Genomic DNA, 16,826 nt, shown 5'->3' with positions numbered 1-16,826 from the left:
CACCCATCCATCACAGTGTCACCTGAAGACAGATACAACTGCCTCCACTCTTCTCTATTCGCTGGAATAAGCCAACCATTTGGCCTTCAGTTTATGACATGCATTTCTGCGCCCTCAATAGTATACACTTTCACAGAGAATTGGTGATCGCGAGAATATGACAGGCTGACACATATTTCTTAAGACACTAACAACTGTAACTTGTTGGGCAGGCCTGTACAAAGAGGTTTTAAGAGCATCTTGTGTTTCAAATTCTAAATCCAGCTCCACTCAAGACTCAAACGGTTAAACTCTTGCTAAGGGTTTTTGATTTCTCCTCTGTCATTCAGTTTTGGAGAAACAGTTTTCATTGAGGGGAGGCCTCTGTGGGAATGATCACACCAAACAATTATGATGAATACAATAAAGATGTCAAGGTTGCTCATGGGAACCTGAACATCCTTACAACTGGTCTCACATTTCAGATGCACAGGAACTTGATGGAGAAGTAATTTAGTCATGGCGGTGTGGGGTGAAGTCCCTTTCAAATAACGAGAAACCATGAATTCACTGACAAGCTCTCTTCAGTTCAGTTTGGAATTAAAATGTACAAATAATTGGACTCCCTGGTGGTCCGGTGGTTAAGAATCCACTTACCAACACAGGGGACATGGGTTCGAGCCCTGGTCTAGGACGATTCCACGTGCCTTGAAGCAAGCAACCCCGCGCACCAGAATTACTAAGCCTGAGCTCCAGAGCCTGAGAGCATTAATTACTGAAGCCCGTGTGTCTATAGCCTGTGCTCGGCAACAAGAGAATCCACTGCAGTGAGAAGCCCAAGCACCGCAATGAAGAGCAGCCCCTTCTCTCCGCAACTAGAGAAAGCCCACATGCAGCAATGAAGACCCAGTACAGCCAAACATCAAATAATTAAAATGTACGGATAATTAAAGTAAAGAAGGCAATTATCTAATTCATGATTTTTCATCTTTGAAAAACTCTATTTTAGGAAGAAAATAGTAAGTTTTTGAACAGCGTCAATGCTCTCCAAACTTCAAAAACTAATTATATTTGCTACAGCATGCAAATATTTAAATATGGAAAATTTCTTTTATTCAAAGTCCCTGTCATTTACATGGGTCTCAGGTTTCAATTTTTAACTTGTTTATGACACATACACCTCTGTACAACTCCATGAGGTCATTCAAAAGATGCTCACCGTATTAACCTTGCCCAGATGTCCTATTCATTTGCAGGACGCAGAGGTGGCCATTAGCATGCCATATATTCAGTGGTTCAGGAATTACATACTAATGATGACATATGTGGGAATGGTATGAATCATCTTGTTATAAAACACAACTCAACGAGTCCTTTGAAAAAACTGTTGGGTGAAATAAAGCCATGGACGAATCTCTGAAAATTCAGAGGATATGTGTGACCACAGGTGGCTGGCTCTGCCCCTGGATAGGATTGCTCCGGGCATTCTGGAACACTTGCAAGGGAACACACCTCATAAGACAAGCCCCCTGCCTCCGTGAACAGAGACGATAACTGAGCTTTCTAGAATGAGATCCTAACCAATCAGTCATAAGCTAACCACCTCCTGGCCGAGTTGTGGACTGCTGTGTTTATCTGATGCTTCTGACAAATACCCATTCCCAGAGGCGAGGGGACCTGCGGAATAATGCTGTGTTCTGTCTGATGTGACAGAGGCCCCTCAGCCCTCAGAGAGGAGGAGCTGGTAAGGTCTTTTACCTTAAAGGACTGCACGAAGGTCCACAGTAAAATGCGGATGGTGTAGCCCTGACGCAGCAGCTTGATGAGGCGGGCCGCCCGGAAGAGCTTCAGAAAGCTCATGTTGAAGCCACTCGTGTTCACCAGCTGGTGGACCAGAAGGAAACATATCATTAGTGACATTCGGGTCATTTAGAAAAGTTAAGCACTGGCATTTGTGCATTTATCCCTCATTCAGATCATAAAATAGAACACGAATGGTGTCTTTCATTTTTAACCCCGTCTCCAGCTGGTGGGCCAGAGGGGACCATCTCTTTCAGCCTCCCCAGGCCCACACTCTATTCCCAGGCAGGAAGGTATAGAAATTCCCCAGATGGGTGCCCGGAACACAGGTGGCAAAACTGGCCTCCCCAGTCTTCTCTGGGTGGTCCTAACTCTGCACGTGGGTGTCAGAGAGCAGACCTCATAATCCCTCTAGAACATGATGGTTTTGTGATAAGCTCTCCAAGTTTTGTTTGGGATGAACCATCTCAGGGAACCGCTTTAGGTCTAACACCTTTGAGGGCAAAGATCCTGTGCCTAGATTCTTGGTACCTTCTGAAGAATCTAGCAGAACACTGTGACATGGCCTCTCCTGGGCCCTCTGTCCCACTCACCTATTTGAGTCATGCAAATGGGACCACAGCTTCCATGAGATCCAGTGCCATCCAATGGTCCCATTTTCTGGGGAAAGCTCAGGACTGAGGAAGTGAATAGGGGGCTGCACATTGGGTTTGAGGAGTTAAAAATGGACTGAATGTGCCGAGGATTGTTTTAATGCTACTCCAGGGCCGAGCTTAAAGAGAAAGATTGAAGAGCTATTTACCTTGCTGTCCGTCAGAATAATTTCTGTGATACTGCCAATCACAGTGATGAAGTCAAAGATATTCCAGGTGTCTCGGAAATAGTTCTGCCAAGTGAATTCAGCCATGAGCATTAGAGGGGAAAAAATAAAAGAAAACAAGGGGGGAAAATAAAGAAAAAATATCTTTCATGATATAACTCTTTCACTTGGAATTAAAGCTTTTCAATTCCAAGACAAGTTCATTTTAACTTTGGCTTTAGTTTCCTATTTCTAACCAAAAATGCAGTTTCTCCTTCACTAATTTGAGAATTTCTTATTTGGGAAGCCGTTTCATCACTATTTGAAAACCTTGTTTTTGAAGCTGTCACTAAAAAGCTATATAAAGAACACATAAGATTTTTTAATGTAATACTACGTAAAAATATGCAAGAAAGTGATTTGTAGCCTAGAACATGTTGACCTCCAAGAAAAGAAAGATCATCATTGTCACCTACAAGACAATAAAATGATTTACATTATTAGTCTAAGGTTTTCTATAACTACAACTTTTAAATTATTTAAGTAGTATCATGGGACCCTATAAATATACCATTCTGACTTTCAACTAACAGTAAAAGTCACAGAGATGAACTAAGTGCCTAAAGATCAAAGATGTGCCAAAAATCTCTTCCTAACTTCACTGAACCTTTTCAAACCAACTTCTGATTGGCAATAAGATGAACAAAATCATCTTTCCCATCTTTCTCGGCTCTGTTACACCTTTCGAGGAGGTGTGAATAAATGAAATATAAGGAAGCAGTAATGAGATGAGAAGGTTAAAGGAGATGAAGGAGTAAAGGACCTGGAAAATGCACCAACCAGAACACGTTCAGCTCTGGAATGTGAGAGCCAAGTGGGCTCTGCTCTCATCTCCAGGGCTCAGGTGAAGACAGACCTTGGACTATATTCCTTAAAAGAGAGAGAATGCCTGGGTCTCCAAAACATCACCCACTTGCCCATGGGTGGCCGCTCCTGTAAGTGACCCTTGAGACTGCACAACTATACCCTCTCCCACCCCCAGGGCTGGCATTCAAGAATCCTTACTATACATGCCGGATTCTGTGCCAGACCCTTGCTCAGCATTCTTTCAGTTCATTTATTCCTCCCATGGATGCTCTTAGTAGGTAGTGATAAATACTTCACAAATTACTGAGTGGTAGGGCCGGCTTGAAGAGTGGGGAGGGAGATGTGATAGAAATGGTGCGGGGAGAGAGAGGGTACATTTATGAGCACCTACTCAGGACCAGACATCTTACATGATTGTACACACACACAGGATCTATGGCTGTACATGGCAGTTCTTGTTATCCTCCTTTAATGCATGAGAAAATTGAGGCTTGGAAAGATCTGTCTGATTCAAAAGTCACAGGCACCTGCCAGGCATGTAGATAAACCAGACATCCAGCCTCACAAACTCACTGCTGTTAAGGGTGCCTACTCCTTCAGGACTGGGGCCAAGTTGAGTCTCTGAGTTCTTCACATCTCAGGGCTCTCCTATTTCCAACCTGGAGTGAGCTTCCTAATTCTTAGATGTGAGTGAGCAGTAGTTGCTCAGTCATGTCCGATTCTTTGTAACACCAAAGACTGGAGCCTGCCAGGCTCCTCTGGCCATGGAATTCTCCAGGTAAGAATACTGGAGTGGGTTGCCATTTCCTTCTCCAGGGGATCTTCCCGACTCAGGGATTGAACATGGGTCTCCTGCGTTGCATTCTTAGATAGTCCCAAATATATGAGCTAGAATATAGATCTAAGTCTTGGGGGACAGAAGCCCTGGATTCCAGTAGAGGAGGCTTTACAATACAGCATGGTAAAGTGCAGAGGAGTATAGTACAGGCTAGGAGATTATGGAGGACAAAGTGTGGGCTTCCGAAGCCAGATAGACCAGGATCTGAACACAGGCTCTGCCTTTTAGTAAACTTATGTAAAGTACTGAATCTTGCTGAGTCCCAGCTCATCCATATAAGAAGAAAACCATAATGCCCAATCTAATAGAGTTCTTATGAAGGTAAAATGAATAATATGTAAAGCTTTTTTCCCTGGTGGCTCAGATGGTAAAGAACCTGCTTGCAATGCAGGTGACCTGAGTTCAATCCCTGGGTCAGGAAGATTCTCTGGAGAAGGGAATGGCTATCTACTCTAGTTTTCTTGCTTGGAGAATCCCATGAACAGAGGAGCCTGGTGGGCTACAGTCCATGCGGTCACAAAAAGTCGAACATGACTGAGCAAATAACACTTTCACTTTTCTTTTTCCAGACAACCAATGTATTTTAATTCTCTTCCTTTCTTTCTTCTTCCTTCCTTCCTTTTTCATTCCCATTCCACTATCTAATTCTACTACCTTTTAGTCTGTAACCTTCAAAAAGCAACATAATTTTTCTGAACTTCAATTTCCTCATTTAAAATAACAACAACAAGGATAGTTTCTGCCATGCCTATTTCAGAGTCATTGCGGAGATCTGACAAACCAGTGTGTATTAGGGAATTCTGAAAACCTACAGCACCATATCAATGAAAAGACTTATTTGGGGCTAGTGGCGCCTTTTATAGTGTTCAGAATGCTTCTAGACCTTGAATGAAAATATGAGGGTGAGGGTGGGAAGGAGGCAGGCTTTGGGGCTGAATCACCTAGTTAAGCTTCTAAGTAGGTATTCAGTATGCCCTATAATTTGACACATAATTGGGGGCTTAAGCACAGACAGTATCAATCCAACATGCAAGTAAATCAAGATGTGGAGGAAAACTTTTCCTGTTGTTGTATAAGCTTCCCCCGCCCCTTGCTCCCCCTGCCCAGGGCTAGACTGTATTATAAAGGCATCTTTGTGGCTGGTAGTTTACTTTTTGATTTCTCTAAGACTCAAAAGGGAGTCCAACAACCAACAATACAGCCACCTGCCATGGGTTCCCTTCAACTCTCCTCCCTATACCATCAAATCAATGACTTTGCAAAGAACCACTGGGAAGCCAGAAGCAACCCCCACCGTCAACACTCACAACCACCACGTTGAGGTCAGAGTCCCCGCTCAAGCTGCCAGCAGTCAAACCCACATTCAGATAATAAGCGAAGTTTCTCTTCTTTCAGGGAAGGCCATATACACATATAATTTGAAATGGTAGCTCACACACAAAATAAGTGTGAAACAGCTGTCAGGTGGGTTTATCTGTATCCCACTGATCTTACTGTAAACACTGAGCCAAGGGGGGGGGGGTGGGGTGGCAGAGAGAATTGTTATGTTTATAGGACCCTGAAGCAAAGGGCCAGGTTTGCTTAACACGCTTGATGGCAGATGTGAGAATCTGCCAAAACTATAATTAGCAGTTGAAAAAAAGTAAAAGGAAGACTCATGCCAGAAAAACTCATCCCAGTGCTCCCCAAACCTATTCCAGAACGCCCACCTCTCTCTCTCTCACATACAGACACTTTAAAGGTCACTAGTCTTTGCAAGCTTTAGTACTAAACATTTATTTTTGTTGGCAAAAGTTACTCTTCACGTAACTAAAGGGAGGAGGACAATTAGGTATTAATAAAATCTATTAGTTTCTATGTTGGGGGCTAAGAGGGACAGCTATCTTCCCATTTGAGTTCTAAGAGTTTAAACCTTCCATCAGTAAATAAGCACTGGGGTTTACTAGCCCAGTCCTTGCTTGGCTCCTCCTCAACAGGTAAATCTTACTAAGTTCCAGTAAGACCCAATATTGGTGGCCCCTTGAGCACTGATAGAATTTGAGAGAACAGAGCTGAGGTCATTATGAGGGCTCTGGTTCCCTTTCCCCTTTCTCCTAACACTCACACACATTCACACACACACAGAGCACCTTGTCTCTATGACCGTTTATTGAGTAGTCCAGACAAATTTACAATTAGGTGGGTGGGTGTGTGAACCATTTCTGGAATAGCAGTGACCACCCCTCCCTTCCAACAGAGGCTGGGAATGTGAACCCAAAGAGAAGGGAAGACAAGCATGAGGCCAGGATAAATCCCACGACATACCAAGAAGCCAAATGCAATGATCTTCAGGACACACTCCAGGGAAAACACCATGGTGAAGGCGATATTTAGGTACTTCAGGGCCAGCTCATAGGTACAGGGAGCAGAGTAGTACTGCCAGGAAGAGAAAACAGGAAAGGTGAGAGGCATATCCAGGTCACAGAGGCTGGCCATCTGGCATCCCTGCCCTAGGGGGACATTCTGGTGCATGATGTAGAAGGAAAGACGGTCATCTAGGGCCGGAGAGGAGACGTACGCATCCTATGTAGCAAAACAAAACAGAGAGGAACACAAATCTTATTAGCAAAATGGCCAGTCTTCCTAAAACTGGAGAGGACAGAAACATTTCTGAAAGTTAATCACTTTACCATTTAGTATTAAATAACATCAAGCCTCTTCTGACTCTTAGCACTCCACAATCACCCACACCTGACATTTCCACCCTCATCTGCATCTGGCTGCCATCACCAACCTTTGCTTTCAGAGTTCCATGACTGCTGCTATGTTATTTCACGGCATTTTACCCCAAGGACCTAGAGGCTGGGTTGCTGATGGAGACAAGCTCAAAGAGAGATTCCACGATGGAAAAGTAGGTAAGGAGGCAACAGACTGGTAAGCCGTTTTGGGGGGTTTTTTGGCCATGGCACATAGTTTAGAACTGTGGCATCCCAGTTCCCCGAGCAGGGATTGAACCTGTGCCCCCTGCAATAGAAGTGAGGTGTCTGAACCACTGGACTGCCAGAGTTTCCAATCTTGAATTTTTTAAAATGTTTTTTATTGTGGCAAAAGTCACATCATACAAAGGACACTACTTTAGCCATATTTACCTGTAAAGTTCAGAGGCGCTAAGCACATTCACACTGTTGTACAAATCTCACCATCACCATCTTCCAAATTTTTCACCTTCCTAAACGGAAACTCTGTTCCCATTAAACACCAAGTCCCCATTCGTCCTCCCTACCTCCCCCTCACCCTCCTGGAGGGTTTTCTCAGTGTCTTGGGCACACACACATGTGCCCTGTAAGGGGGCAGTCACCGAGGCTCGGCTTGCCCCAGCGCCTCCCAGCCACCACCCTCTCACCTTCATCATCAGCACGACGGTGTTCAGGGCGATCATGGCCATGATGGTGTACTCAAAGGATGGAGACACCACGAAGTGCCAGACGCGGTACTGAAAGGTGTGCCTGTTCTGGGGCATGTAGCGGGTGAGCGGTTTGGCGCTGATGGCGAAGTCGATGCACGCCCTCTGCAGGAGGGTCACACTGGTTAGCCAGGCTCAGATCCCCCAAACCTCGCACCCTCACCCCGGGGGCCTCTCTGTTAGATGCTTAGGAGAAGAGGACAGTGGAGAAGAGGCTAGGACTGGACAAGCAGAGGTGAAAGTAGCAAAAGAAATTATCTGGACAAAGCTACAGGTGGGCTGTCATACAGTAAGGACTTAATACTTGCTGTCATACAGTAAGTCCCATACTTAATGTTTTCAGTGATAATAGTGGTCTCTTACACAGCACATGGCTGAGATGACTAGGCAGGAAGCCGTACCTGGTGCCTGCAGTCAGAAGTAAAGATCTATCTCCCCGCGCATTCCCACAGGACTTTCTTTGCATTTGTCTTATAGACTCTTAACGATTTCTAGTGCAGTTCCAGGATAAAAACAATGAACTCGACAATGTGCCAGAACCACACTTGTTACTACAAACAGCAGTAACAAGTAAGACTTGTTCTCTACCCTTCCAGCATATACACACCACTGAGGGACACTGCCAGGGAAGCAGATGTCTTCATGTTACAATGTTAGCATGTGTCTTTCACCCCCAACCTCTAGACTAAAGTGCTGCATAAAAGTAAGCATCTTAAACAGATCCCTTCCAGGTCACTGTGCCTCATGAAAGTGAAAGTGTTAGTTGCTCAGCCATGTCTCTTTGCAACCCCATGCACTACAGCCCGCCAGGCTCCTCTGTCCATGGGATTCTCCAGGCAAGAATACTGGAGTGGGTTGCCATGCCCTCCTCCAGGGGATCTTCCCAACCCAGGGATTGAACTCAGGTCTCCCCCATTACAGGCAGATTCTTTACCATCTAGCCACCAGGGAAGCCCACTCCTATGCTTTATTCTTAGGCTTTAAACACAGTAGATGCTCCAAAGATGTTCATTTGATGACCAACTAAAACATTTTCCCCCAATTCTCTAATTCATAGGAGAGTGGAGAACATTCTGTTTTCCTCCAGCGCTGCTGGTCTGACAGTCCTTTCTGGAGTCCCCGCTGCCTCGTGCTCCAGACCCCCTTGCTTCACCTCGTTCTTCTCCAGGCTGCACTCTTCCATCATCTTGTCCCCTTGCTCCTGGAAGGTGATGATGATGAGAGCCACAAAGATGTTGACAAAGAAGAAAGGGAAGACCACGAAGTAGACCACGTAAAAGATGGACATCTCCATCCGGTTGCTGCGGCTCGGGCCTCGGTCTTCCTCCGTCACATCGACCGAGTGCTGCAAGACTCTGGGGACAGAAAGAGGAGGAAGGCATGGTGGAGGTGGTCTTGGCAGCTACTCTGACTCAAGGCTTCATTAGCTGATATGCCCCCTATTATATACACATATGATTTTTTTTTAATATGGACCTTTTTTAAAGTCTTCATTGAATTCGTGACATATTGCAGAAGCAGTTTTATGTTTTGGATTTTTGGCCACTACGCTTGTGGGTTCTTAATTCCCCAACCAGGGACTGAGCCCACTCATGCTGCATTGGAAGGAAAACGCTTAACCACTGGATCACCAGGGAAGCCCCCTGCATTTTCTTATTTGACTCTTTTTTTTTTTAATTTTTATTTTTACTTTATTTTACTTTACAAGACTGTATTGGTTTTGCCATACATTGACATGAATCCGCCATGGGTGTACATGAGTTCCCAAACATGAACCCCGCTCCCACCCCATATCATCCCTCTGGATCATCCCTGTGCACCAGCCCCAAGCATCCGGTATCCTGCATCGAACATAGACTGGCGATTTGTTTCTTACATGATAGTATACATGTTTCAATGCCATTCTCCCAAATCATCCTTTAAACTTCATGGATCTTCCATGAATTTGGGGCTCCAAAACCAAGTCGGTGGCGATCTGGTGACCCCCAAGCCACTGCTGTTTCTGGCCCCTGTGCCGTCCCGGATCCAACTCCTAAGCACCAGAGTGACATTATTTTATAGTTGAGGTTGTTATGAAATAGCAAGACTCCGCAATTCCCCTTTGGCATTTTGCTGCCAACAGAGTATGCTGCCACCAAAAAGTGGTGTCTTGGTTATTGCCAAGTCTCTGAAAAAAATCAGCCTGCAGCTGTGTGCTAAGTCACTTCAGTCATGTTTGACTCTTTGCAACCCTATGGACTGTAGCCTGCCAGGCTCCTTTGTCCATGGGATTCTCCAGGCAAGAATACTGGAGCAGGTTGCCATTTCCTTCTCCAGGAGATCTTCCCGACCCAGGGATCGAACTAGCACCTCTTACATCTCCTGTACTGGCAGGTGGGTTCTTTACCACTAGCGCCATGAGCAGCATAAAAAAACTGCATTGTTACTTTTGCCATATAAGGTATGATCACAGAAAGTGTCCCTGGGTTCTGCCAGCTCATCCTTAACCCTCAGCCTCTCTCATGTCCAGGGTCAACCTGGATGATAAATGTGTCTAAAACAGTCCTCAGGGACTCTCCTAAAGCATGGAGAGCTGTTCAAAGTTCATTTGTTCTGTAAGAGTCAGATGGCTCCATTCAGCTCCATCAGATCCCGCCTGATTCCTGTCTGAGGGATTTTCATTCTTCCTCTCTCCTGCCTGTCTCACCTACTCAGAACCACTTACCTTCCTTGGTATAATACCCAAGGGTTAGCCTTGTTCATCTTAAATCAGCTTCTCAAAGCAAACACATGGTCCCAGCCCAGCTTACAGACAAGTACGCCAAGTCAAACCCATTACTCACTGAGGCCATCCTTCCCCTGTGGAGACAGTGAAGAGAGTCAGCAGAGCCCAGATGATGTTGTCATAATGGAATTCATGGCGCTTCCACTCTCGGCCTTTCACCTCCATCTTGTTTTTCTCATGATCTACATAGTTGCCTCTAAAACCAGAGCAGAAATGAACCAGAACCTTGTCACTATAGTTCACAGAAGAGCAAAGAAATTCTAGGGACTGCAGTAACGTACCCTAGTAATTATGGAATTATTGGCATTCAAATGCAAGGAAGGAGGGGTTTTATTATGACAGCATATTATCATGGAACAAAAATGAGATTTCGTGCCCAATAGACATGGAAGATTAAATCTTAATCCTTTCACTAGTTGCTGGGTGAAAGTGAAAGTGAAAGCCGCTCAGACATGTCTGACTCTTTGTGACCCCATGGACTATATAGTCCATGGAATTCTCCAGGTCAGAGTACTAGAGTGGGTAGCCTTTCCCTTCTCCAGGGGATCTTCTCAATCCAGGGCTCAAACCCAGGTCTCCTGCATTGCAGGCAGATTCTTTCCCAGTTAAGCCACAAGGGAAGCCCAGTTAGTTGCTGAGAAATCTATAGCAACTTAAACTTTCTGTGCCTCAACTTCCACATCTATAATGTGCAAAGAAGACCCATCTCAGAAGGTCATGAGAAAGATTTAAAATTTAAACCTGATGTGAAATGTCCATGCCTGACACAAAAGAGGTACTCAATCAAAATGCAGCAACTTCATATTTTGACTTTTGTTTTCCCCCAAAGTGCAATGGATTTAAGTAAGAGAAAGAAATGACCTATCTATAAAGGGAGGAGTGGCCCTTATTGAAACACACTTCAGCAGACAGTGAGTGGTGCGTGCTGGAGGCACTCACATGCACTCCCTCTGTGTGTCCTTGGAACTGTCCGTGCAGTAGAAGAACTTGCCCTTGAAAAGCTGAACCGCGATGACAGCAAAGATGAACATGAAGAGCTTATAGACAATGAGTATGTTGAAGACGTTTTTCAAGGAGGTGACCACACAGTCGAAGACAGCCTGAGAACAGAAAATAAAAGAGCCCTGGTGTGTGAGTCCCTGGAATGGCCTGTGGGTATGCCTGCAGCTGAATGGGACCCGCATAACCAGCAGCTGGCGCTCGGAGAAGGTGCCCCAGAAGATACCACCCTACTAAGAAGTGACACTCACAGGATTCAGGCCTGGCCCCTAACCTGGTCATGACTACAGCAAAACCTGCCACTTGGGAGGGGAACACATGCTCTGAATCTGAAAGGAAACCCGAAGCAGAAGAGACCAGATGGCAGCAGGCAGTGGAGGAAGTCCTCTGTGGAATTCCATTACGTGTATTTCACTTAGTGTGAAACAGAAATGTATTGCAGAAAAGGGATCCTCGAAATCATTTAGCCTGTTTTAGGCATTCAATAGGCTAAATGATTTCAAGGATCCCTTTTCTGCAATACATTAAATAGCTTATCTATAAACCTCATTTATTTGGGGCACATTCTTAGATTTCATTTGTCTACTGAATACGTATTGCTTTCCCTTTGCTTTCTAAATGGGGTGGGGAGTGATAAACCATCATCTTTGTTCCTTTTAATGATATTCCGTAATAAGTTCATACATTTACCCCCAACTGCATTCCACATTTCAGATAAAGGTTCTCTAGTTTAAAAGCTAACTGTGCCGGGTTTGAAGATTCAACAGGTGATGTGGGAAGGGGTGAGAGATGCCTTCTTAGAGACAGGAGGACTGAAGGACAGAACCAGAAAAGCGCTTCAGTCCAAGGCACTGAATCTCCCTCTGGAGAATCCCTTCTAGGCCCTACTCCGTGAAGAGCTACACGGGAATTCAATGTATTTCAAATCATTTTGGGGTTGTTTTCTAGGTTTGTAGGTTTGGCGCACTGGCGAGTCTAGCCCCACAGTGGCCCTGCGTGTGAGTGGTTGCCTCTTCACGGTGCTGGGTGAACACTGCTGGTTTAATTAGTTCAGCACCGCAGGGAATGGGAGCCACACGCAGACTCACGGAATTATCAGATCCACCTACATTTCCCTCAGGGCGCCAGCCCTTCCTAATTAATTGGAATTAGCCAAGGTTGGGGGCGCCTTCTCTAGCCTGGTGAGTAACACCATCCGCCCGTCTGAGCTCTTCTCTGGGCCACAGCATAGCTCAGAGGAGATGAGACCAGTGGACCTGGGCTGCGGCTAACGACAGAGGTTGTTGGGCCCCAGGGCTCCTGGCCACGTTTTGCTGGGGGAAAGGCAGAAAGGAATGTTCACGGGTGCTGAGCCAGGCCAGGCCCTGTGTTGGGCCCATCACCATGGGAGGTGCCTCATCCAGGAGGGGAGGCCGGGCAGTGGAGGAGGGGAGCAGGCGGTGAGGACACTTCCTGTGAGGCATGAGCCTCTCTCCTCAGGAACCCATTCAAATAGCAAGGGCCCTGGGCTCTGAGAGGAAGCTGTGTCTCAGCCAGTTAGGGGTCTTTCAAAAGAGACCTTCCTGTGATCCTAAGCTTCTGATCAACCTGGTTGGCTTACCATCCCCCTGCAGAGCCAGAGGGCTGAAAGGGAAGCAGCTGGGGTGGTGCTGGTAGAGGATGGGTGGGGAATATTAGAGGTGATGTAAACTCAGTGGGACAGAGGAATGGGGAGCATGGGGGTCCCCAGTTCCCTGCCCAGTGGTGACTGGCTCTCATTCGCAGGAATACAGGGAGGAAGAACTTCTATCCCATGAGGCTTCAGCTTCCATAACAGCAGCAGATGTGTGTGGGAGAGGCGGGTTCCACATGCCAGCAACCTGAGGGCAGGAAGCCTCAGGGAAGGAGCGCAGGATAGGCCATCAGGCCAGGGGGCAGGGGAAGCCAGACTTAGACCTATGTAGACACAGGTCTTGACAATAGGGAGAACTCAGCTGCGGAAGCTCACTTCCCCATTTCTTCTATGCAGGTGCCGAAAATCTGTCCTTGGGCAACTTATTGACCTATTCATGCCACAAAAATATGAAGCATCAAGCCTAGAAGGTCCTTTGTTTCTCTAGAATCACGAGGAAAGAAACTATCCCAGGTTACTTTGTCTGACCAAGTATACAGACCATGACACCCAGAGCTCTTGTTGCTTCCATTCTGTTATCTGACCCACCTTAACCACACGGGAGGTCCCAGGACAAAGCCACACAAGGTTCTTCCTATGACTTGTCAGAATGGGTAGAAAATACCTCCTAGATTTGGAGTCAAGGGGTGAAAGCCTCCTTGGAGAGTTCTTGGGACGTTGGTTATTTTCCTTTGAGACTAAGACCCTTAGTTTTAGCAGACAAAAAGAATCCTAGTCCTCATGTGAGCAACAGGAATATTTCCAGAAATAATTCTCCCAAAGCAGGCCAACGGTGGCTAGAGAGGAAAAAATGGACAAAGGGGAGCTGAAGGGAAGAAATTGGCGAACATCACCTTGAGCTTGGGCAAGCGCTTGATGGTCTTCAGCGGCCTCAGGACACGGAGCACCCTCAGAGACTTGATGGTCTTGATATCCCGGCCCTTGTTGGTTCTGCAGAGAAGCCCCAGGGAATCACAGGACAGGGGAGAATTAAAGAGATGGTCACACTACTGCATTAACAGAGCAGGGCGAAGGGGGAGAGAGGCGGTCAAGAGGCTAGAAACTGGGTCAGAGTAGACTCCTTCAGGGAGACCCCCAAGAAACATGCTCCGGGAAAACTTCCCAATCACCCCCCAGGGTGTGTACATGCACGCACGTACACTCACATACCCATGTATACGCATGCAGAGGGAGACACGGGACACCACAGAGGCACCCATGCACGTGTGTTTATCAACACTTCTCCCCCTCCCAACAGCCAGAGCCACGCAGCTCATGACCACACTGGCCAAGTGGAAATGGATGATACACGGACTAAGGAACAGGGCCATAGCCCAGTGTGGATGGGCACCATGCCCAGCCTAGGGAGTCTTCAGCAGAAGGCTCTCTAACAATATTGGGTTGGCCAGAAAGTTCCTTTGGGTTTTTCCATGACATCTTAACAGAAACACACAAACTTTTTTGGCCAATCTAATATTTGTTGAATTGCATAGGGAGCCCCTGTTGAGAGCAAGTCTTATCTGAAGACTCAACCTAGTCCTTCCTTTTGGTTTATAGGTTGGTCACCTCTGCACAGTTCCAGGGAGAGCAGGGTGAGGAGGGCTGGCAGGGACAGGATGCCCTTGCTGTGCCAGGCTGCCTGCTCCAGAGACAGCATGTCATGCAGGCTTCCAGCCAGGACCTTGGCTCACACCCCCATTATCTCTGTGCAGCTGGCTCTTCCTGCAGTCCTTCCCATTTCAAGCCCTCTGCATCCAGCACAAACTGTGGACAGCCTACAGTTGGGGGAGGCCCAAACTGCAGCCCCCGCCCACCTTTATCCTTGCCTTACAGCTAAGGACCCTCCCCCTTCAGCCTCTCAAAAATGTTTGCTCCTAGTAGACAAAATACATCTATTTTCAGGAAGGAAATGAATAAGTCAACCTGCATTTCTCTCTCCACCCCACTCATCCCCTGAGATCTTTGCATTCAAGTCAAACAAGTGCAATTTGTAAAACACACAGATGGTAGGAAATGAGACTCTAAATAGTGAGCTCAGGCTCCGGTTCTTCCCTCACACTGGCCCAGATTACCATGGCACCGACAATCAGAAGAAATGGGATCCATCTAGAACATCAGATGGAAACTCCAAGGCTTCTACCTGTTTTCCACCCTGCCTTCCCTGCCATACCCATCCTCCCGGACAGGAAGATCAAAGGCCATCTATTCTTTCATACAAGGCAAGGCAGGAAGACATTTAATGGAATACTGACTGACTAGAATGTATATTTTCAGACCCTCTTAAATGGTTATAATCCATGACCCATAAGTCACTTTTACTCAACTGTAGATCTGAATGTAGATAACCCGAAAGTATCACATTGGTATCAATGGCCTTTTGCATCCATGGGTTTTGTCTATTTGATAAAGGTTGGTCAATAAAACTATCTAAGAAGGCAACATAAAAGCCCAAATACACATCCAAACCAGTAAGAATGATCATTTTCCAAGAAAGCTTGGTGACTCCCAGTTTTGGTTTTCTTAGATGTCAATGAGAACACACCACTCACATAAACTCACCACTGCTTTCTCAGTGAGTCAGCTCCTTACCTCCCAATCACACATTCTCCCTCCTCCACCCCATTCCCTTCAAAGAAAACTGAAGAAAAAAATATTTACCCCAAAGCATTCCTATGGAGGATCCAAGCAGGAAGCAGTTTAAAAAAAAAAAAAAGAGGGGCGGGGAATGGAGAGAAGGGAGACAGTCAGTAAAGTTCAGGGAGAAAGGAGAATTTAGGGTGATGGGAAATTGGAGAAATCCAGACCCGGGTGACCCCGCTTACAGCCTTGGCACTTGCAGAGTCCACACACTTTGTGAAAGGAAGGGCCAGCTCACCATGGCTCCATACCCACCTCTCTACCCTGGAAAGGCCAAGGCCCTCTGCAGGCATTGGTGATGCTGCCTCTAACCTGATGGCATTCCCCAAGTTGTACATTATTTCATGGAGCCTTGCTGAACTGAAGTTTTCTAAATGTAGGCTTTCACGTCCTCTTCCTTAGTAGTCTTCAGTCAAACTCTGTTTCCAGTGAATGTATAAGATATCAGAATAGAGGAAAAATGCCTACTCTGGGCCAGAAACTATGTGTTGGGGAAGGTGTTTCAAAGCATCGTGGCATATTTATGTTTATGAAGGATTTCATTTGGAGAGGGACACGCAATGTCCAGGAGAGGGCTACTCTGACATCTCTCAAAAGCACAGAAGGGCCACATTACAAATCCAGCTTGAATTATAGGGGAAGGCACTGTCTATCAAGGTCCTGATGTCGCACAAAGAGATGCCTTTTGATAAATTAAATGACCACCTGTCCTTTGTGAGCTATTTACTGTGCAGCTGGAAGACAAATCACCCCTGCTCTAGCGGTGGGGTTTAACAATGACACAAATAAAGATGGAGAGCATGAATATAAAACATATGAGATATGAGGACTAACTTTAATATTTATTCTTGGCCAGACTCAGTGTTAAGCACTTTTAGCTCAACTCTTTATTTGGACATCTGAGACACTTTAGCACAAGGGTATTACCATCTCTGTTTCACAGATGAGATGCTGAGAGGTCGAGTGCTTGGCACTGGCAGGGTGAGCTGGGACTTGAACCCAAGTCTGCATGACGTTCAGAGCTCTCGCTCTGCACCACTAGCTTCTGTG

At 46.1% G+C, this 16,826-nt stretch overlaps 1 protein-coding gene across 5 annotated transcripts in view; it reads right to left on the bottom strand.

Annotated features, from left to right (window-relative positions):
* The window catches only part of LOC102184834 (voltage-dependent R-type calcium channel subunit alpha-1E), a 338,694-nt gene that overhangs the window by 40,398 nt on the left and 281,470 nt on the right, over positions 1-16,826 (bottom strand). For all 5 annotated transcript variants that reach the window (XM_018060682.1, XM_018060683.1, XM_018060684.1 and 2 more), the window contains 9 exons: positions 15,798-15,809; positions 13,994-14,090; positions 11,429-11,589; positions 10,548-10,685; positions 8,879-9,080; positions 7,666-7,830; positions 6,588-6,698; positions 2,582-2,665; positions 1,738-1,863 (listed from right to left, as the gene is read on the bottom strand). In XM_018060682.1, coding sequence (XP_017916171.1) covers positions 1,738-1,863; positions 2,582-2,665; positions 6,588-6,698; positions 7,666-7,830; positions 8,879-9,080; positions 10,548-10,685; positions 11,429-11,589; positions 13,994-14,090; positions 15,798-15,809 — 1,096 coding nt within the window. The remainder of the gene's footprint in view (positions 1-1,737; positions 1,864-2,581; positions 2,666-6,587; positions 6,699-7,665; positions 7,831-8,878; positions 9,081-10,547; positions 10,686-11,428; positions 11,590-13,993; positions 14,091-15,797; positions 15,810-16,826) is intronic.

The sequence above is a fragment of the Capra hircus genome, chromosome 16 (assembly GCF_001704415.2).
Source record: "Capra hircus breed San Clemente chromosome 16, ASM170441v1, whole genome shotgun sequence".
NCBI lineage: Eukaryota > Metazoa > Chordata > Mammalia > Artiodactyla > Bovidae > Capra > Capra hircus.
This window is presented reverse-complemented; position numbering and strand designations above follow the sequence as displayed.